At 52.3% G+C, this 21,889-nt stretch overlaps 1 protein-coding gene across 1 annotated transcript in view; it reads left to right on the forward strand.

The window, feature by feature from the left end:
• Nucleotides 1-21,889, forward strand: part of ATP13A1 (ATPase 13A1) — a 27,469-nt gene continuing 5,580 nt past the window's right edge. The window contains exons 1-19 of the mRNA XM_090059314.1: nucleotides 1-459; nucleotides 5,257-5,346; nucleotides 6,701-6,891; nucleotides 7,270-7,342; nucleotides 7,893-8,048; nucleotides 8,791-8,860; nucleotides 9,473-9,579; nucleotides 10,244-10,373; nucleotides 10,634-10,689; nucleotides 11,482-11,608; nucleotides 11,964-12,101; nucleotides 12,706-12,826; nucleotides 13,243-13,400; nucleotides 14,114-14,289; nucleotides 14,662-14,772; nucleotides 15,212-15,337; nucleotides 15,864-15,972; nucleotides 20,900-21,099; nucleotides 21,501-21,597. Of these exons, the coding sequence (XP_089915440.1) occupies nucleotides 136-459; nucleotides 5,257-5,346; nucleotides 6,701-6,891; nucleotides 7,270-7,342; nucleotides 7,893-8,048; nucleotides 8,791-8,860; nucleotides 9,473-9,579; nucleotides 10,244-10,373; nucleotides 10,634-10,689; nucleotides 11,482-11,608; nucleotides 11,964-12,101; nucleotides 12,706-12,826; nucleotides 13,243-13,400; nucleotides 14,114-14,289; nucleotides 14,662-14,772; nucleotides 15,212-15,337; nucleotides 15,864-15,972; nucleotides 20,900-21,099; nucleotides 21,501-21,597 (2,560 nt within the window). The 5' untranslated portion in view covers nucleotides 1-135. The remainder of the gene's footprint in view (nucleotides 460-5,256; nucleotides 5,347-6,700; nucleotides 6,892-7,269; nucleotides 7,343-7,892; nucleotides 8,049-8,790; nucleotides 8,861-9,472; nucleotides 9,580-10,243; nucleotides 10,374-10,633; nucleotides 10,690-11,481; nucleotides 11,609-11,963; nucleotides 12,102-12,705; nucleotides 12,827-13,242; nucleotides 13,401-14,113; nucleotides 14,290-14,661; nucleotides 14,773-15,211; nucleotides 15,338-15,863; nucleotides 15,973-20,899; nucleotides 21,100-21,500; nucleotides 21,598-21,889) is intronic.

Here is a 21,889-nt window from a genome sequence, read left to right on the forward strand (position 1 = left end):
GGAAAAGGTAGCGCTCCGGGGCCGGAGGCGGAAATGAGGTACAGCCTGGCGTTCTGTCCCAAGATGGCGGCTGCAGGCCCCACACTCCCGGAAGCGGAAGCAGACGCAGACGGTTTGTAGGCGGGCTCCCGGAAGATGGCGGCCGCCAGCCCGGCTCCGGGGCCCATGGATGAGCTGGTATCGGCGGTGACCCTGTACCGGCGGCGGCCGCGGCTCCTTCACGGCACAATCCTGCCCTTCGTGGCGGGGCTGTACCCGGCCTGGCTCTGGCTGTGGGGGCCGCGCGTCTGGGCCGCCTGGGCCGAGGCAGGGGAACCCGGCGCGGGGGAGCCTGAGGCGGAGCGCGCCCCGCCCGAGGCCGCGCTGCTCGCGCTCGCCGCCATCGGGGTCGCACACCTGCTCACCGCGCTCTCGGGGCTCTGGTCCGTGCACGCGCACTGCGCGCTCACCTGCGTCAGGGTACGTCACGGATTCGCCGCGTGGGGGAGGGTCAGGGTCAGGGGTCACCGTAACCAGGTCAAAGGTCGCCACGTGGGAGATTTCCTTCCCAGTCCCTCCCCCTTTGCAGCGCCCCCTGATGGGTCCTGGCCGGAGGCGGCAGGCAGATCTCTTCCAGGGCAGCCCCCGACGGGGGTTACATCCCCCAAGCCCCTGGGCTGCTGCTGCCTGGGGCCCCGCAGTCCGGGGGCTCATACGGGCACCACAGGCATCACCACCCAGCCAGCAGCTGCCCCAAGCCTTTGCCCTGGTGCCTTCTTTCCAGTCGCTCTCCTCTCCCCACTCCAAGGGGAGGGGAAGCCACCTGCAAAGCAGGGCTGGTGGCTCAGCAACAGGCATTGCTTCCTTTCTCTGTCAGTGCTGCCACGTGGCAACAGCCTCTTCGCTGTGCAGAGCTTGGCCGAGGGTTTGGAGCAGGAAGCAGAACAGAGGGAAGGGCAGGGACGGAGCAAGGGGTCTCCAGCCCAGGGATGGGTTGAAGGGAGAGGCAAGCAGCTGGGCAGGCTAGACCCAGAGGCCCTATGTGACAGCTGTGTTGTCTGGGTTTGCCCTGCTGGCGGGTGCTGCAGGACTGAAGTCCTGGCTGCGAGTTAACCACTTGTTGGTGGCGGTGCTGACTGGTTTGCCTCTTTTTTGGTTGTTCCTTTAACTGTCTCCTTAGCTTTGTCTGAGAGAGAGTTATACATCCTCTGATGTAAACCATCTTGGCGGAAATGATCTTGTTTGCCTTGGTTAGCCAGGCTCTGAAATAGTTGGTGTTGCTGTGCAGCAGTTGCAGCTAGCTTGGCATTTATTTTGATTGAGAAGTCCCCCAGACAAAGGAGCCCCTCAAACTGATGGCCAAAACTGTGAGCTTGGCTCCTTGCATTTTTTTCCCAATGTCCTGACAGTGTTCCTGATTTGGCAGCTTGTGAGAGCCTTGGACTGCAAGCCATGATTGTTCATAGCCCTTGGTCTCTGTACATGGAATGGAATAGATTTATCTTTATTATTAACTGTAAAATTTGAAGCCTTGAACTGAAGGAGTTGAAAGTGGCAAATGGCAAGGGAGTGCGGAGGTTGATCTTGTGCCACAGAATAAAGATGAGATGAAAATGAGCAACAGAAAAATTAAGACTGATTGGGGAAAATGCTCTGACATCTGTCAGGCTGCAGAGTATTTCCATCGGGGTTGGAATTGAAGTGATATAATTTGGGATAAAGCCTTAAAGAAAAAGGTATTGGGAACATTTCTGCTTCAATGCAGGGGATAGGGCAAGATGAGTTCAAAGAGGCACATTCACATTTTATTTCTGTGCCCATCCAGGATGCAGCAGCAATGCTCAGGAAGGGTGAAGATTCCTCTGCCGTCTGTGCTTTGCCTTTGGGCTGTTCTGGATGTTTTTGTTAGATTGTTAGATGGTGGGGCAGTGGCAGATCAAATGACCTAAGCTCTGGGGCGACTGATACACTTGGTCAGGAGGAGGGTTAAGTTGTTTGATTCTCTCTCTTCCCTTTTCCTTTTTTAAGATAAAAAACCCCCCTCCCTTTTTCCTCAAAAGCTGCTGGCACCTGTCAAGTTGTCTGTAGGCTCCTCTCCACTGGTTTCACTGGGGTGTGAGTGGACTTTCACAGCCACATATATGTGCAGGATATTACTCCCGTGACCTTTGCTCACCGTGTCTAAGACATGGCAGGACAAAGCCTGATGATACTTCCGTGATTGGAAACAACGTTTTCATTTCTGATTTTCATAGTTTCTAGGGTCGGAAGGGACCTGAGCAGATCATCTAGTCCAACCCCCTGTCATGGCAGGAAAAAATACTGGGGTCAAACGACCCCAGCAAAATGTTCATCTAACCTCCTCTTAAAACCCCCAGGGTAGGAGCCAGCACCACTTCTCTTGGAAGTTGGTTCCAGACCCTAGCCGCCCTGACCATGAAGTAGCACCTCCTGATATCTAACCTAAACCTACCCTCTGCCAGCTTGTGACTGTTATTCCTGGTAGCTCCTGGCGGTGCTTGGGGGAACAGTGACTCCCCCAATGCCTGCTGATCCCCCCTGACTAGTTTATAACAGGCCACAAGATCCCCCTTCAGCCTTCTCCTGTGCAGGCTGAGCAGGTTCAGGTCCCGTAGCCTCTCCTCATAGGGCCTGCCCTGCTGCCCCGATCATACGAGTGGCCCTCCTCTGGACCCTCTCCATGCTGTCGACATCCCTCTTGAAGTGTGGCGCCCAGAACTGGACGCAGTACTCCAACTGCGGCCTGACCAGTGCCGCATAGAGGGGGAGGATCACCTCTTTGGACCTGCTCGAGATGCATCTGTGGATGCATGCCAAGGTGCGGTTGGCCTTCCTAACTGCCTCCCCACACTGCTGGCCCATGTTCATCTTGGAGTCAGTGATGACCCCCAGATCCCTTTCCGCCTCCGTGCTGACAAGAGGGGAGTTCCCTAACCTGTAGGTATGGTGCCGGTTGTTCCTCCCGAGGTGCATCACTTTGCACTTGTCTGTGCTGAAACCCATCCTGTTCTCATCCGCTCACCCCTGTAACCTGTCTAGGTCTGATTGTAGCCTGTTACATCCTTCCAGTATGCCCACGTCCCCCCACATCTTAGTGTCATCAGCAAATTTGAACAGGGTGCTTTTTACCCCCTCGTCCAAATCACTAACGAAGATGTTGAACAGTGCGGGCCCGAGGACCGAGCCCTGCGGAACCCCACTGCCCACGTCCTTCCAGGCTGAGAAGGACCCATCCACTGCCGCCCTCTGGGTGCGGCCCTCCAGCCAGTTGGCGCCCTATTTGACTGTGTGGGTGTCTGCACCACAGCCCCCCAGTTTCTTAATGAGAACGGGGTGAGAGACAGTGTCAAAAGCCTTCTGGAAGTCCAGGAAGATTATGTCCACTGCTACCCCTGCATCTAATGATCTGGTGATCTGATCGTAAAAGGCCACCAGGTTGGTCTGGCAGGACCTGCCACTGATGAACCCGTGTTGGTTGCCCCTAAGCATGCAGTCCCCTGCTGGCCCCTCCTGGATGTGCCAGCATAATTTTTTCAAACAGTTTGCCTAGGATCAAGGTAAGACTAACTGGCCTATAGTTTCCCGGGTCCTCCTTCCTCCCTTTTTTGAAGATGGGGACCACGTTGGCACTCTTCCAGTCCTCTGGTACCTCACCAGAGCACCACGAGTGCTTGTAAAGTTGTGCCAGGGGACTTGCAATGACCTCAGCCAGTTCCTTTAGAACTCTAAGGTGGAGATCATCCGGACTGGCTGACTTGAATACGTCCAACCCCTCCAGAAGCTCCCTAACTAAATCCTCGCTAACCTGTGGCCCAGGTGTGCCTCCCCCGGGGCCCGAGGGGGCCCAGCAGGGAGGTGGCTGTTCTGGTCCCTGCTTAGGAAGACGGAGGCAAAGAAATCGTTAAACATGTTAGCTTTGGCGTCTGGTGTGATGACCAAGTTTCCCATCGCGTCCTGTAAGGGCCCCACATTACCTGGGACCTTCTTTTTACCCCCTATGTATTTAAAAAAGGACTTCTTATTGTCCTTAATCTGGGAAGCTAGTCCCAGTTCCATCTCTGCCTTGGCCTTCCTAACTACCCCCCTACATCCCCGAGCAACTGCAGAATAGTCCTCCCTGGTGATGACCCCTTCTTTGACCATCTGAAGCTCCCTGTCTTATGGGAAGTAGCACCTTGGAGTCATTACATGTCAGCTTCTGTTTATACTTTTTTGTTGTACCTGTTCTCTTTTAAGCCATTCTTCTAAGCAGCTGCACCCCCCTTTCTCACAGTGGTATGGTTAAGAACTGTTCTATTCACACCCATCCCAGTGTCACTATACCTTGGCCCAGACAAGTACAGGCTTTATTGTAACAGCAGAAACTGCACATCGGTTCCATTGGGTACTGTCTATTCCACTTGCTTGACCCTGAAGACCAAGGCAGCATGGTTTCCAGCAGCATCTTCCCCAGTGATTTATCTAGTTCTGGCCACAGGGGTTTCCATCAGTCCCCTTGGAGAGCTATTCTGTTACCTAATAAATCCCAAGGATCAGGAAGACTTCCTGACAGTGCCTGCCTAATACCTGTAGGAAGCAGAAGATGCCAGTCTGTTCCTGCCCCCCTTCTCCCAGCCTTGTGTGAGTCCCTTCTCTGCTTTGTGTGAAAATAAAACACCCACATTTTGAACAGGAAATCTGTTAACAAAAAAAATATTTAAAATAGACCAGACTTGTGAATAGTTTGAATTCAGTGCAGGTTCTTCTTGGCTTCCCATGAAGAATTAGTAGCACTTCTGTTAGTGATCCCAGGTTGCAGGATCTCTGAGCTACCAGACAAGCCCTGCGTGTATGTTACTTTAGCTTGGTAAGCCTTGAGTGGAAGGGAGAGCACTGACACATGACTGTGGCTCTTGCCTTTTCAAATGATGGTATGGGTTCTGGGTTTCAGGTGGTAAGTGTCTCTTGTGTCTTGGGAATACTTTGTTTCAGGAACAAGCCATCACTTAGTGGCACCAAAGGATCCCTGGTTTGAACTATGTGGATGTCTCCATCTCAGTTGCAGAGTCCATGCAGCACAGCAACAGGGTTGTGTAAAGTCACGGCCTCTCCCTGTTGTGAATGGCCTGCCTTCCTAGCAACTTAACAATGCCTGTTTGAGATTTAAGAGATGGGTCCTGGTGCACCCTGGATCCTAAAGGGATCTCTTCTCGGTGCCATGAGCCCCAGCGTGCTTGATCTGCTTTACAGAGCATGTGCCTGTTTTGTGTCTTTCAGGAACCCAGTCCTAAGAAAGCCACATTGGCTAAAGTTGTTCCAACTCCAAATAATGGATCTGCTGAGCTGGTGCCACTCCACCGTGACCAGGTAAGGGCTTGGCTTTTATAAGCAAAGGCGGGGTCTACCAGCTGCAGGGGAGCTGCTGTTTCCAGTCATATGTGAAGATCTGCAGCCTGCATTACCAGAGCCATTAGCTGCCACTAGCCTAATCTGAAACACTGTGGCTGGATGAAAGCTATTTGGTATCAGTCACAGGTAGGGATAGGACAAGGCCTTAGAGCATGGGTGGGAAATTATTTCAGCTGGAGGGCCACTTAATGAGTTTTGGTAAGCTGTCAGGGCTGCAAACATTTCTCCCCCCCTCCAGACGTGGGCATGTGGTAGAAGGTGTGGGTGTGGGGTGTATGGGAGGATGTGGTGGTGTGTGTATGGATATAGTGGGATATGCATGTGGGAGCTCCCCCTCACATGCCCCCTCCCATAGTACGCAGCCTCTACTGGTGGTGGCGGCAGCAGCAGTGGCAGCAGCAGCAGCAGGCAGTGAGCCCTCAGGGCACTTACGGACAGCACTCGTGGCCCCCCGGCAGTATGCAGCTCCAGCCAGTTCTGGGAGCAGGGCCAAGCCAACCCAACTTCATTATGCAGAGTTCCCCATGTCTCGCATGCAGCTTCTGGGACCTGGCCTAAGCCACATGCCGTGGCAGGGGGAGACCCATGCAGTGGAGTTGGTAGCCTGGCCTCTCTTCCTGCCACCATGTATAGCTTCCAAGACTCTTCCAGGGAGTGGAGCTGAGCTGGCCTGTTTCCATCGTGCAAAGCTCCCCACCACTTTCAGCAGAGTCCTGGGAGCTGCATGTGGTGGCAGGTAGTGGGGAAGGTCACTGGCTCTTCTGTGCAGGGCTTCCCCCCAGTGGCAGGTAAGTCCCAGGAGCTGCACATGACCCATGGGAAGTCCCACGCAATGGAACTGGCCCAGTCCAGACTCCACACTCCCGCCAGCCTAATGCTCTGTGTGCCCACCCAGCTGTAGCTTCCCCCTACCTGCCCCCGCTTTCCTTCCTGCTGCCTGGAGTGCTGCGGCCAGAATAAGAGGAGGAGCCACTGGAGGGGTGAGGGAGCTGAGCTGTGTGCTGGCAGAGTGCAGCAGGGACAGCTGCGGTCTGGGCTGGATACCATTAATTGGTGAGCGCCTGCCTGTGGGCCGAATAAAATCATCTAGTGGGTCATATTTTACCCGCCCCTGCCTTGGAGAATGGAATTAACACCTGCATCCCAGATGATGCTGTTTAGGAACTAGACCTACGATTGGCCAGCGAGTCCTGTCTGTCTAGCCCTCCTGGCTATGCATACGGTTCCTGCAGGTTGTGTGGTGATGTAGCCCTGTTGTGAGGGCCCTTGGGTGAAAGTCTTGTTGCTCTTCCCTGTTGTGTAATCTCTGCAGGGGGAGGATGGGCAGGAGGCCCTGTCCTTTGAGTTTCAGAAGATCAAGTACTCGTATGAGATAGAGGACAGGAAACAGTTTCTTCCTGTCGCCTTCCCTGTGGAGCATCCCCTGTCCTATTACCAGAATGCCCGAGGCTACCAGGAGGACAAGGATATCCGAGCAGCTGAGAAGAAATATGGCACAAACAAGTGAGTGTCCACAAAGCTGGATAGAGGCTTTCAGGACCAAAGCCACCTTGAGTAATATTAAATGACAAAAAGGAGGGTGGGCTGTTGGCATGATTTTTGTAATGTTCTTAATCCAGGTCATCACCTTCTTGGTTACTGAATCTATTTGAAGGATATACCTGCTTTTGAATAGCATCAGATCTGGAGCCCCCTCTCCCAGAAAGGGCCTGGCTTCAGTTCACCAAATCTAAAAGTGATTGGGGAAAAGGAAAGATTGTTTATCTGGATGTTGTGGGTATACAGGGAACAAAGCCTCCAGGTTGTATGCCGGTGGGATGTTGCTTGGGATGTTGCTGTAAAACCAAAACAGAGATTGGCAAGGATTTGATTCTTTCCCAGGGCTGAGATGGTGGTGCCAGAGTTCTTGGAACTCTTCAAAGAGAGAGCCACAGCCCCTTTCTTCGTCTTTCAGGTAAATAAAAACGTGTAACTACTTTCCCACTGGTTCAAGGGAGGGGGAGTCCTTTCGAACCTGCAGCCCTGTTTTTGGTGGCAGTGAAGAATCAGTAGGTACTGATAACTGAAAATTGTTACTATTTAGTAATCATTGGCAACTCTTAGTCCAGTCACAAAGAGCAGGTCTGCAGGCTACAAAAATCATAGCTAGCATGAACCAGCCCTTTTGCTGGTAGTTCTAGTAGAGTGGTAAAGACTGAGTGAGCTGTGACTGTGAAGTTCTCTCCTCACCTCAAGCTAATCTCTGAATCAGGTGTGGAACCAGCTTGCTCTGCACAGGCTGTTTATTCTGTGGATAAGCAGAAGTGTTCAATGTCCCATCTCAGACTACCACAAAGAAAGACTTGGGATTCCCTGTGATTCTTCTTCCTGAGCCATTACTTTGCCTTTCTAGGTTCCCAATTTGTGCCATCATATTGCATGTCCCACTACAAGAGTTCTGAGCTCTCAGGAATATGATGGTTTCTAGGTTGTATAACGATTCCCATATCTGCTGCTCCCCATAGGTGTTCTGTGTGGCGCTGTGGTGCCTGGATGAATACTGGTATTACAGTGTCTTCACCCTCTCCATGTTGGTGGCATTTGAAGCTTCTCTGGTCCAGCAGCAGATGAGGAACATGTCAGAAATTCGAAAAATGGGGAACAAGCCATACATGATTCAGGTGACTGCTCACATCTCCCCTCTGCTTTCAAATCCTGAAGAGCATAGCAGTGTACAGGATTTTTTAGACATGGACTGAACAGGCAAAACATGGTGAAAGGAGTCAGGGAAGGGAAATGGGAAGATTTTCCTGTTTGGTTTGGTTTAGTTTTGCTGATTATTCCAAGTCTTTGACCATTTCCTTGTAATAGTTTTTGCTCTAGCTCAGTTTTTTTTAGTTTTATGCTGTTTTCTAATGTCAATATTGAGACTTGCTGTGGGACAGCAGGGCTTTGTCATACATGTATGTGCCTGTTCAGCAAGGAAGAAGGCAGTGAGTTGACTGATTTTAAAAGGCCAAAGCCCTCTTGCATTGGTTTGGAAAATGTATGCAGTTCCTGTAATAGTTGTGTATATGGGCAAACATATGTAGTACTGAGCACAACTTTGTGTGTACCAAAGAGGGGAAGATCATTTCAGAGAGGAAGAGGACATCAGCTCCACACTTCGAAAGGATGGTGGTAAATAGGGAGTAATAATGGTGTGTAAAAATGCCTCCCTTCCCCCAGGAAGTGTGATGTTTGCTGAAGTGCTGGAGGGCTCTTTAGGAGGAAACTGACCATTCATCACAGGGGTGTGAAAGTGGATTTTAGTTGCAGCTATCTTGTGCGGTGGAAGTTGCTGTTTCTCTTTCTCATTGTGTTCTTTACTGATCCTTCCCTTAGCATCAATGTGTTGATTTCTCGAATTGTGTTTGTTCACAGGTTTATAGAAACCGGAAGTGGCGCCCCATTTCCAGCGATGAGATCATCCCAGGGGACATCGTTTCCATCGGTAACAGCCTGCACGCTTGCCACAATCAAAAGCACTTATAAAATGAGACTTCTGGCAGGTGCCTTGACTTGGCACCCTAAGCTTAAATGCACTTAACATTGGACCCACTGGCTGTCTTTATGGAATTTTTTTGTGGGCATTTAATCTGATGTCTGCAGGTCTTGGAAAGTTTCCCTCAAATTCTTATCTCCCAGTCATCTAGCAGCTGACCTACTTCAGCTGGGGTTCAGAAGGTGCAAAGTTCACTTCTGTACCTGACATGCTTTGGGGGGGTGGATGAGGAAGAAGGAACAATATTTTACATCCAGAGCTCTAGCCCTTTGCCTGTTCCTTAATGTCATTACCCCAGGAGAGGCTCTTTCGGGTCTAGAGCCTGAATGCCAGTAGAAATTGTGCTGTTTGCTTTCAAATCTGTCCAACTTTAGTACATTCCTAAAAGCCTGCAGGTGCTTCTTCTGGTTCCTATCAACTCTGTTGCGATCTTGTGTGGAGCCTTGGGACAGATTTGGCAAGTGAGATTTGCCATTAGAAATCCTCCATCTCAGCCAAAGCCAAGGGGAGTCACGCTGTCTCAACAAAACTCTTCTTAATGAGCTGTTCCCCCATTTGCAGGGCGATCACCTCACGAGAACCTAGTCCCATGCGATGTGCTGCTGCTCCGTGGAAGATGTATTGTGGATGAAGCCATGCTGACTGGAGAGTCAGTGCCGCAAATGAAGGTTTGTGCAGTCCTCAGTTTGGGCCTGTTGTGCCTTCATTGTGTTTACTGTTGTAATGCATTGGGTCCCATGCTAGCCTCTGCAGGAGATAAAATGGGCAGTGTTTATAGGTACAGATCCATCTTTGTATAAACTCTGGCCCAGGAAATCAGGGTCTGTCTGTGCACTATCACCTCCCTATCAGTGATGGATGATCTCTGGTAAATGAGAAACAGAATGTCTGTTTTGTCTGGCTGAGTCTGCAGCTGCCGGAGCCAGACTGCAGTGTGTGGGCATGGCCCAACGCTCCCCCACATTCCCCAGTCTGGATTCCTTTGACTGGTCAGACAAGGGAGGAACAAGCACAAGGAGCTTCAAACCCAGCAAACATCCCTTGTTTTTGTGCCAGTGAGTAATTTACAAACAATAAAGTCAGACTTCAAAAAGCCTTCTCTGCTATGCCCTGTGTACCTGGGGTGAACAGATCCCTTAGATCCAGAACTCTCAGATGCCAGGACACCTGAGCTAGACCAGATGACATAAACATGAGCAGCTCATTAACAACTGGAGTCAGTTCTGCCTTTGCCCAGGGGGAGCTGAGAACAGCAAGGGGTAGTGCAAGGTCATTTAGTTGCCATTAACCCAGAACAAGCTCTGCCTCTGAGTCCTGCTGTATCTCATGCAGGAGCCTGTCGAGGATCTTGACTCGGAACATGTCCTGGACATGCAGGCAGACTCGCGGCTGCACATTATATCTGGGGGAACCAAAGTGGTGCAGCACATCCCACCACAGAAGGCCAGCACAGGACTGAAACGTACGTACCTGCGTGGCCACAAGCTATTGCTGGGTGGAGGGAGGAAGTACCCTGACCTCTTCCACTCAGTATAGCTGGCTTGATGTGCCCTGGGGTTTGGGAGCTGTGTCTTCCTTCACACAGTAGTTCAAAATGAGCATTAGCCTGAAATAATCTTCCTGCTGGGTGAGAGGAACATGTGATCTCCGTTCTGTTCTAGCTGCTATGCATGCACCAAAGAGCCATGTTGTGCGTCACCCCTGTCCCTGCTTCTGTTTCAGCTGTCGATAATGGGTGCGTGGCATATGTGCTGAGGACTGGCTTTAACACATCACAGGTAAGGAAAAAATGAAAGGAGATCTCTTTCTGTTTTCCAGGGTTTGGAGGAGGCACTGGCCTCATCACTTAGCTTGGCACTCCTGATATGTAATCCTGATCGATTTCATTAGTACAGAAAGTTTAAATCTGGGTGACAAAAATTACCTGATTGTTCAGAAGAAAAAAATACAAGCTTATCTGGAAATTCCTTTGCCCTGTATAAAGAGAGAGATCTGGTGGGTACAGCAGGGGGATGGGACTAGGGAGTCCTGAGTTTGCTTCACAACTGTTCCTAAGCCACTGAGTTTTTGGACAAATCAGTCAGTTAGCATGTGCATAATTGCCAAGCCATGTGATAGGATCCTCAAGTGTCTAAGTGCAGTTCCTGTAGCCCACTGCTGAACTTAGCAGGCAGTCATTGCGACACGGTGTGCATTTTGCCACAGCTGCAGTCTGGGTTGTCACAAAAACTCCAATGGCCAAGTGACTCCACCTCTTAGCCCTCCTCACGTATAAACCAAGTGTGAGAATAGCTACTACATGCAGGTGCTGAACACTAGAAAAGTGCAAGGCAGTAAGCTTTTTTAATAGGACAGGGCAGTGGAACGTGAGCTTAATTGACCTAGAAACTACTAGTTTACTAAAAGCCCTGCTTGTAGGAGGCCGTATACTGGTGATCTTTGTTGTGGCCATAGCAAGGGAGCAAGTTGTGTAGTGGCAGCAGAGGGTGAGAATACAGGGCAGGTTATAACTTCAAATTGCACCGTATACTGCAGTCAGCTCTGCATGCTGAAGCCTGTTCTACTCTCAGGGGAAGCTGCTGCGTACAATCCTCTTTGGGGTGAAGAGAGTTACAGCCAATAACCTGGAGACTTTCATTTTCATTCTGTTCCTGCTGGTCTTTGCCATTGCTGCTGCAGCGTATGTCTGGATTGAAGGTGAGTGCTCTTCATGCTTCTTCCTGGTGACTAGCTTCATAGAATCTTAGAAGAGTGGAGCTGAGGGGGACCTTGGGACGTCATGTAGTCCAACCCCCTGTTCAAGGCAGGGCTGTCCCCATCTAAGCTTAAGACTGGCAGGATGGGCTGTTTGTTTAGAAGCAGCAGCTGAGGAAGCTGGCCAGTTCTGTTTTATGTGTAAGCAGGATCTGTACCTCAGTAAATTCATTGTTTCCCTCCCTCTTGGGTAGTAACCTTCCCCTGACGCCATATTCATCCATCTTGTGACTATGGAGCACACAGGGGATGAGAAGTAATGGATCACTGGTTTTATTTTGTAATTTGGTCTCCTCAGGCACCAAGGACCCAGGCAGGAATCGTTACAAGCTCTTTCTGGAATGCACTTTAATACTGACTTCAGTCGTTCCACCCGAACTGCCCATTGAGCTTTCCCTGGCTGTCAACACCTCTCTTATTGCCTTGGCTAAGCTCTGTAAGTATTGAGCCCAGAAGAGGGAATACAGGCATGCTCTGCTCTGGTGCCCCATATCTGGGAACAGTAGCACATGGGCATGCAAAGGTGCGTGAAATTGCTGGCTTGTGTGTCTCTTGGCAGCTGCCACCTTCTCCCTACTCAGTCACGGGGGTTGGGTCCTATGCTTGGGTCTGTTGTGTAGGGGTGCTGTGATGCTTTTTGATACCTCTGAGGCAGCAAGTTCAGAGAGGGCAGAGGGTACAAATGTCTGTTGTTGGGGGAATGGAGTGATATACGCTGTTCTATAGTTCTGTGTTGTGGGGCAGAAGATGGGCTCCCCTCTGTGAATCCCAGTTCTGTTGAGGTGCTCTGATGCTCAAGTGATTAGGTGTCTTTTTCTGAGAACCTCAACACCTGGTAGCCTCTGAATCTGTCTCCCGCTTGTGCACCAGGAGTTGAACCTGGTTTTAGATTCCAGAGCAGTGTGGAGTACAGGGCTTGGGGATCAGTAAAGGAGTCATTGTGGTTGAGCACTGTGTTCTGGGGCTTCTTTGTTGTGGGAAGGGCTGTGGAGCAGGGGAGGACCCTGACCTGTCACAGGCTCTCATCCATTCTCTTCCAGATGTGTACTGTACAGAACCTTTCCGAATCCCCTTTGCTGGCAAAGTTGAAGTGTGCTGCTTTGACAAAACAGGCACCCTCACCAGCGACCACCTCGTGGTGAGAGGGGTAGCAGGGCTCAGGTAAGCCATGGGAAGAGCTCTTCCCACCCACTTTATTAACTGTACGGTGCAGAGGTGAATTGTCAGCCCAAGGGAAAGCAGATGATGACTGGAAAGGTGGAGAGGAAGGGTCTGATCCAGGAAAGTTCTTTGTATGGAAGAGAGAGCAGTAGGGTACATCTCTAGCTGGGGCACTTGTCCAGCAGTCTGCAGCTTCAAAGTCCTTGACTGAATTCCTTATTCAAGGTTTTCTACAGAGGCTTTAAAATGGCTAAAGCCCAGCTATGCCCCTGCCTCAGCGTCAGCACAAGCAGCTGTCTGCTAGCCACAGAACTGCAGCAGAAATTATATCCTGGACATCTTAGCAGCAGAATAACTTACACAGCTTGATGGCCTGTGTGGGCCTGTTAATGTGGCCAGTCTTCTTCCTACTGCAGGGATGGGAAGGAAGTAACGCCAGTGTCTGACATCCCTGTGGAAACCCACCGAGCCATTGCTACTTGCCACTCACTGGTGCAGCTGGATGATGGAACGTTAGTGGGAGACCCGTTGGAGAAAGCCATGCTGATGGCGGTGGACTGGACCCTGACCAAAGGTAAAGGCAATGGCCTGTCTCTGCATGGTCCTATGCAGAAGCTGGTTTTGGAGCTGTCTGTGTGCGGCTAGATATTAATGGCAAAAAAAGGCTGCTCCTCCCAGTTCTTTCTCTGTGGGTGAAACTGAGTGCTGCAGTGGGCAGTTTCAGGCCACGTGACCCTGGTAACTGGTCTGTGGAAGTGCTGCAGGGGACTTTACCTCCAGGCTGCTGTGAGGGAAATGCACTCTCAACTTAGAAGACCATTGTCAGGGCTGCAGACATGGGGCGCACTGCAGCCAGCATTGCTCAGAGCCACCTCCTTGTCTCAGTTAAGCACATCCATGCAGGAACACAGTGCTGGAAATGCCTCCATACAGGCACCAGTGCATTTGAGCCAACAGGGTACCCTAAGGGGCTGGGCTCTGGTGGCTAGCACATGCTGAAACCCAGGCTGTTGTTACCTGTATTGATTAGCACAAGCAGATGCAGGTTGGCTTGCCCTTGCTGGAATTGTACCTTCCTCTTTTTTGCATAGACCTTTCTGCAGGGGCAGTCTGATTGATTTTGCCCCTTGGTCTGTGGGGCCAGAACTTTCAGTGTTGTCACAGTGCAACAAATCGGCCTGGGAGGGGAGGCATACATTCTCAGTGGGCTCCCCAGAAGCAGAGGGATGTGATGCTGCTTGTGATGCTGAGAAACCTTTCAGGATTTCCTGATGTGTTTGTTTCCAGATGAGAAAGTTTTCTCCAGAAGTATTAAAACTCAGGGACTGAAAATTCACCAGCGCTTTCATTTTGCTAGTGCCCTGAAAAGAATGTCTGTCTTGGCTTCCTACGAGAAGGTCGGCTCGACTGATCTCTGTTACATTGCAGCTGTGAAAGGAGCCCCAGAGACACTGCACCCAATGGTGAGCACAGCACACTTGCGGCCTTCAGGCCAGTGGAATCTTTTCTGGGATGGGAGTCTGTTCATGCACCCTCTTCCCAGTCTGCTTGGGCTCGTGGCCCAGTTCGGAGGGGCCTTTGTCCTGATAACAAGCCCAAACAGCCCCACATGGCAAAATTGTGCTGAAGAGATTGAGCACTGATCCTAACGACATCAATGGCTCTTCAGTGCAGGGTGTTCCTGGCCTCCTCTTGGCTCCCCTGAGCATCGTGCTCCCAGCTTGGGCACGGAGGCTTCTCTCTGCTCCTTGTTTGATGTGAAATGTTACAACCTGTTTACTTCGTTGTGCGCTGGACTGTGCTTAACGCAGTCACTTTCTTCACCCTTTCTCCAGTTCTCTCAGTGCCCAAGCAACTATCATGTCATCCACACGGAAATCTCACGCGAGGGGGCCAGAGTGCTGGCACTTGGCTACAAGGAGCTGGGGCATCTCACTCACCAGCAGGTATGCTGGACTCTGTCTTGGACTCTGATATCCAGCTCCCTCCAGCTCTCTGTCATGTCTGTCCCCTGCCCCCCACCCCACCTCCAGTTGGGGAGGGAGTTGTCACCATGCTTTGCTTGTTAAGCTCTGACTCCTGTTGGGGTTTAATGCAGGAGACCAGGGCATGGGACTCCTAGGTTTCATTTCTGGCCCTGCCACTGGCTTCCCATATTACCTGGAGCTACACCTGTCTGTATCCCATTTGTAAGAGGGGACAGCACTTTCCTGGCAGGGGCTTTAGAGCCCCAGCACTGTGCTACCCTGCCAAAAGGCTGACCAGAGAGGGGAGGTAACTTTTCTTGGGGGAGGTCATCTTTAAGGGCACTTTCCTGAGGAGGCTTCTTACCTATGGCAGTTGAGTCAGTGTGTAATGCACAATTTGATTCCATCCCTTCCAAAGGTGCGTGAGATGAAGCGTGATGCACTAGAGTGTGACTTGAGGTTTGTTGGCTTCATTGTGGTCTCCTGCCCTCTCAAAGTTGACTCGCGGCCCGTCATCAGAGAGATCCAGAATGCTTCGCACCATGTGAGTGTCTGCTGGAAGCTGCAGGCTCGAGTAGGCCAGAGAGTTTCTGGTACTGGGAGCCTCGGAGCCTTCCAGGGAATGCAGGCCTTTGCGCTTCTGGATGGGGACTAGGGAGAAGTGGGGCTGGCACTCAGAGTCCAATGTGAGCTTGTGCTGGAGGTGCCACATGGTAGCTCTGCCCATGCAGCCCATGCCCTTAGCTGCCAGGGACTTGTCTTTTGGGCGAAACGCTGGACTGAACGTGCCTCGTCAGCAGCACCATTTCGTTTGGGGTGTTCCCCATGTCAGAGCTGGGACCCCCTAGGCCTTACAGAGCACTCAGGCAGCAGGAGAGTCATTGTGGTGCAGCACCACAGGCCAAGCCCCTGAGCCAAGGCACAGCACTGTGCGAATGTGACTATGCTTTGTCCTGTTTGGGTGGTGTCTAGGGAGGCAGCTGAGAGGCACAGATGTGCCATGTCAGCTCTGTGCACATACAGCCTTGCAGGTGTGATGTTACCTTCCCTTGTTGGTTTAACCCCTATAGGTAGTGATGATTACAGGAGACAACCCCCTCACTGCCTGCCATGTGGCTCGGGAGCTTCACTTCATCCAGAAGGAGCACACTCTCATCTTGCAGCCTCCTCCTCGCAAAGGTACGGCATCCCAAGATGTGCAGCCTGCCTCTTCTGGCCCATACTGTGCAGCACTACTTATGGAACCGTTCTGAGACCAGGGTAACCATCTGCTCTCCTGCAGGTCCTTCCTCTGCGCGTTCAGGAGTGTATTGTAGACAGTAGGAACAGTTTGTTCTTCCACCCAGCCCATCGCCAAGGTATCTGAGCACCTTAGCAGTAGTAACTGGGAGGCCTTTCCTTTGTATAATGGGTTGGGCACTAGCATGGCATCCCTCTCCTGCCACAGCCCTTCACTGCTGAGTCTATGCAGGTCTGTCTCTGGGCTTCAGTTTCCATCTGTAATTGGCAGGTAATGGCAGGGGACTGTGATGACAAAGTCATAGTTTCATAGTTTGTAGGGTCAGAAGGGACCTGAGCAGATCATTGAGTCCGACCCTTTGCCACAGCAGGAAAGAGTAGTGGGGTCAAACGACCCCAGCAAGGTGTTCATCTAGCCTCCTCTTAAAGACCCCCAGGGTAGGAGCCTGTACCACCTCCACCTCTCTTGGAAGTTGGTTCCAGATCCTAGCCATCCTGACAGTGCAGTAGCGCCTCCTGATGTCTAGCCTAAATCTACCCTCTCCCAGCTTGTGACCATTATTTCTAGTCACTCCTGGTAGTGTTTGGGGAACAGGAACTCTCCCAGTGACTGCTTGTCCCCTTTGACTAGTTTGTAACAGGCCACTAGATCTCCCCTCAGCCTTTTGTGGGGGCTGAACAGGTTCAGGTCCCGTAGCCTCTCCTCATAGGGCCTGTCCTGCTGCCCCCTGATCATGCGAGTGGCCCTCCTGTGGACCGTCTCTATGTTGTCCACATCCCTCTTGAAGTGCGGTGCCCAGAACTGAATGCAGTACTCCAGCTGCGGCCTGACCAGTGTGGCATAGAGGGGGAGTATCACCTCCTTGGATCTTCTTGAGATGCATTTGTGGATGCATGACGAGGTGTGGTTGGCTTTCCTGACTGCATCGCCACACTGCTGGCTCCTGTTCATCTTGGCATCAATGATGACTCCAAGATCCTTTTCTGCCTCTACACTGACAAAAAGGGAGTTCCCCAGCCTGTAGGTATGGTGCTGGTTGTTCCTCCCCAGGTGCATCACCTTGCACTTGTCAGTGTTGAATCCCATCCTATTCTCATCCACCCACCCCTGTAACCTGTCTAGGTCTGATTGCAGCCTATTTCTCCCTTCTAGCATGCCCACATCCCCGCACATCTTAGTGTCATCAGCAAATTTGAACAGGGTGCCTTTTACCCCTCGTCCAAGTCACTGATGAAGATGTTGAACCGTGCAGGCCCAAGGACTGAGCCCTGGGGGACCCCACTGCCCACATCCCTCCAGGTCGAAAATGACCCGTCCACCACAACTCTCCGGGTGCGGCCCTCCAGCCAGTTGGCGACCCATTTGACTGTGTGGGTGTCGACACCACAGTCCCCCAGTTTCTTAATGAGAACACGGTGAGAGACAGTGTCAAAAGCCTTCCGGAAGTCCAGGGAAACTATGTCCACTGCTGCCTCTGCATCTAAGGATTTTGTGACCTGGTCGTAGAAGGCCACCAGGTTGGTCTGACAGGACCTGCCTCTAATGAACCCGTGTTGGTCGCCCCTAAGCATAATCTCCCCTGCTGGCCCCTTGTGGACATGCGCCAGAATAATTCTCTCAAAAAGCTTGCCCAGGATTGAGGTAAAACTAACTGGCCTATAGTTTCCCGGGTCCTCCTTCCTCCCCTTTTTGAAGATGGGAATCACACTGGCCCTCTTCCAGTCCTCTGGCACCACACCAGAGCACCATGAGTGCTCGTACAGCTGTGCCAGGGTCTCCCAATGACCTCAGCCAATTCCCTCAGTACTCTGGGGTGGAAATCATCCAGACCAGCTGATTTGACTACATCCAGTCCTTCCAGAAGTTTCCCAACTAGTTCCTTACTAGCCCTTGGCCTAGGTGCGCCTCCCCTGGGGCCTGAGGGGGGCCCAGAGTTGGGGTGGCTGTTCCAGCCCCTGCTCAGGAAAATGGAGGCAAAGAAGTCACTAAATATGTTAGCTCTGTTGTCTGGTGTGACAACCAGATTTCTTAGTGTGTTCTGCAGGGGCCCCACATTACCCGGAACCTTCTTTTTGCCCCCTGTGTATTTAAAAAAGGACTTCTTGTTGTCCTTGATCCGGGAAGCTAGTCCCAGTTCCATCTCCGCCTTGGCCTTCCTGACGGCCCCCTGCATCCCCAAGCAACCGCAGTATAGTCCTCCCTGGGGATGGCCCCTCCCTGCCATTGGGTGTGCACCTCCCTTTTAGCTAGGAGACATTCCCGGATGCTTTTGGTGAGCCATGGGGGCTTTTGCATCCTCCTGCCCCCTTTGATCTGTGTTGGGATTACTTCCCTTTGGGCTTGGAGGATCATCTCCTTAAGGAATAACCACTCTTCTTGGACACCTGGCTCCCCTCCGGGACCTCAGTGCTTCCCTGACTATTCTCCTTAGCTCATTGAAGTCTGCCCTCCTGAAATCTAGGGCTGCTGCCTTGCTGTAGGCCTTTGCCACCTTGCGCTGGATGGTGAATTCCAGCAGGCGATGATCACTGTCGTCACCCGTGGCCAGCACCAGGTCCAACAAGGCGTCTCCCCTTGTGGGGCTGTGCACCTCCTGGGTTAGATGGAGGTCCTGCATTTAGGCTAGGAACGTACGTGAGTGGTCAGACCTGGCTGACTGCTTTTCCCAGCAGATGTCTGGAAAGTTCAGGTCACCCATGATGACCACGTCCTTTGACCTAACTACCTCTGTGAGCTGACTTAAGAATTCCTGGTCTAGCTTTTCCCCTTGGTTGGGAGGTCTGTAGCAGACCCCCACTGTTAAGTCTCTTTCCCCTCGACTGCCTTGTATTCTAACCCAGAGCACTTCAGAGTGCCCCTCCTCTGACTCTGTGCTACTTGATGAGGATGTGTATTCCTCCTTAATGTAGAGCGCCACACCCCCACCTTTCCTCCCTGTCCTGTCCCTCCTGTACAGCCTATAGCCCTTGATATTCACTGCCCAGTTGTGCGTTGGGTCCCACCACGTTTCAGTGAGCCCCACTATGTCTGGGTTGGTGTCAGCTAGCAGGAGGGTAAGTTCCTCCTGCTTGTTTCCCATACTACGAGCGTTTGTGTAAAGGCATTTGAGGCCTCCTGAGGATGTATGCACTGGCCCCCTAATCACAGCATTGCCCTGGCCCCTGTTGCTGACCTGCGTATATGTTCTGCTCGTTGGTCTAGGCTGGGCTGTGCTTATGAATGCTGCTTGGTTTAGCGGTCCAAGGCTTCCTCCTTCCTCGTCTTCCCCTTCCCCTGACGAGCCTAGTTTAAAGCCCGCCGGGGGAGATCTGCCAACCTAGAAGAAAGCACACACTTACCTTTAGGGGAAAGGTGGAGCGCACCCCACCTGAGCATGTCTCTTGTTGTGATGTGTGGGTCGTTGTCGAGGAAACCAAAGCCCTCCTCGAGACACCATTCCTGAAGCCGCCAGTTGGTCTCTGTGATGCAGGTCTCATGCCGTCTTCCACATCCGCTCACTGGTAGGACAGAAGAGAAAACCACCTATGCGCCAATCTCCTTCAGCACGCCCCCCAGAGCCTGGTAATCCGCCATCAGGTGATCAGGGCTTCTCCTGGCCGCATCATTAATACCCACATTAATGAGAACCATGGGGTAGTAATCGGTGGGCTGGATCACGGCCTGGATCATCCCCTTCATGTCCTGAATCTTTGCTCCAGGTAGGCAGTAGACCTCACGTGTCAAGGGGTCCTGGTGACAGATGGGGCCCTCTGTACCCCTCAGGATGGAGTCGCCTATGACGATCACTCAATGCTTTTTTCTCTGGGACTGCTTAGCTTCATCAGCCTGCTGGGATAGTGGAGAGTGTGGAGTTGCCTCTGCTCTGGTTGCCTCCTCTCCTTCCTTCTCCTCCAGCGTTGCCAGGGCCTCGTACCTGTTCTCCAGCTGGACTGGAGGAACTGGTACTGCTGTGTTACGAGCAGCCCTGGTTTTGGAGGTGACCGTCTGCCACTCTGCAGTGGAGGGCACTTCCCGAGGTGCTTCTTCCTTGGGTGTGTGGCCCTGCAGGGAAAGGAAATAGCCATCAATTTCATCCTCAGCCTGCTAACCTCCTCCTGGAGCTCCCTCACTTGCACCTCCAGGGCCTAAGGTGGGCCCCTGCAGGACAGGTGTAGAGGTCCCCAATCCCTGCCCCCTCGGGCCTTGCTGGGCAACTCCTGCAGGCCAGGGGATGGGGGGATGCCAGCCCCTCCATGGGCTCTGTCTGGGTGGAGGCCTCAGACAAGCCCCAGGTAGGCTGCCGCCCCCCAGGCAGGGGCCCTGGCAGCGCTCCGTGTCGACACCATTGTAGGAGTTGCTGCTTGTTTATGGCTTAGTGTGGTGCCTTTGCCCTGCCCTAGTAGGAGTCTCCCTCCTGGCCCTTTCTGCTCTGTTCGCACGGCACGGCTCCCTACCAGCTCTGCTGTGTCCAGTCCCTCTGCCCACTTACCTTAGGGGGATCAGCTGCTGCTGCCCCTACTGCTGGCTCTGCTGCTGCTGCATCTGCTTCTGCTTCAGGTCAGGTAAGGGGGAGGGGGCACCCGTGCATGTGGGACACACGTGTGCCTGGATCCCTCCTTTCCTTCCTGCTCCTGGCTCCCAAGTCATTCCAGGCTGAGATGCTCAGATGCTGTGGTGATGGGTCCATGCGTGCATCGTAGGTATAAGGGATGGAGCAGGGCCAGGAGCTGCTTGGGTGTCTGTCATCAGGGCTGTTGAAGGGTTTCATTCAGTAGCGATGAGGGGCTTCAAGCAGCAGGAAGTGCCATGAGCACAGCACCAATGCAGCCTCACCTCAAACTGTGCCTGGCAGCATCTATGCTTATGCCATGTATGCTCTTGTTCCAGGCTCCAGCTGGCAGTGGCAGTCCATTGATGGCACTGTAGCACTCCCTGCCCTCCCTCACACCCCGCAGGAGCTGACGCAGCAATATGACTTGTGTATCACAGGCGAGGGTCTCTCATACCTGCAGGCAGCAAGAAGGCAGCTCCTGCTGAAGCTCATCCCATGCATCCAGGTGTTTGCTCGAGTAGCACCAAAGCAAAAGGTGAGGCTCACGGCTGCCCCCTGGCTTCATGAGCAGATCCACACACCAGGTAGACCCATAAGCTTCTGGGGCTCAGTCCCTGCTGTGTTCCTTTTAACTAGAATCCTAGGCATTTGGCACCTTAGCCCTTTGTAGCTCACAGGTTTCCTGTAAAGCAGAGGCAGTACAGTGGGTCTGCCAGGCTTGAATAGGCAGGGTAACTATTAACTATATTATCATCTCCAAAGCAGCATCTGGCATGTGCCTGTAAGTGATATAAGTGGGGAGACTGGATGGGAAGTGAGCGCAATTTGGTTCCAGTAGGATGTGTTGCTCAAGGCCACAGCCCCTTGCCTCCAAATACACAGGCTTCTGCCAGAGTGGGCAGGCACAGGTGTTTGACGCTGCCTTTACCCCCACAGGAATTTGTGATCACCACACTGAAGGGACTGGGCTATGTCACACTGATGTGTGGGGATGGGACCAATGACGTTGGGGCTCTGAAGCACGCGGATGTGGGTGAGTCCCAGCATAGGGTAAACAGGAGGTTTGCACGTGCCCCTCTGGTTAGCTTCTGGGCCTAGGATTCGGTATTCAGAGGCTGCTTATGGTTCTTTTTCCCACACTGGTTATGGCCCCAGCAGGGAGGGGTCAGCAATGAATCCTGTTCCCTTTGGACAGAAATTTCTCTTGCAGGATAGCACAGCAAGTGCTGGACTGGTGAAATAAACACACAGCTTGTGCTTCTGGGCAGAGGGGGAAGCACAGGTTGCAAACTGCATGTCCTGGGAAAGCCTCATGGAGACTGGCC

The sequence above is a fragment of the Crocodylus siamensis genome, chromosome 8 (genome assembly GCF_052110815.1).
Source record: "Crocodylus siamensis isolate JL-2025a chromosome 8, ASM5211081v1, whole genome shotgun sequence".
In the NCBI taxonomy this organism is placed as follows: Eukaryota; Metazoa; Chordata; order Crocodylia; family Crocodylidae; genus Crocodylus; species Crocodylus siamensis.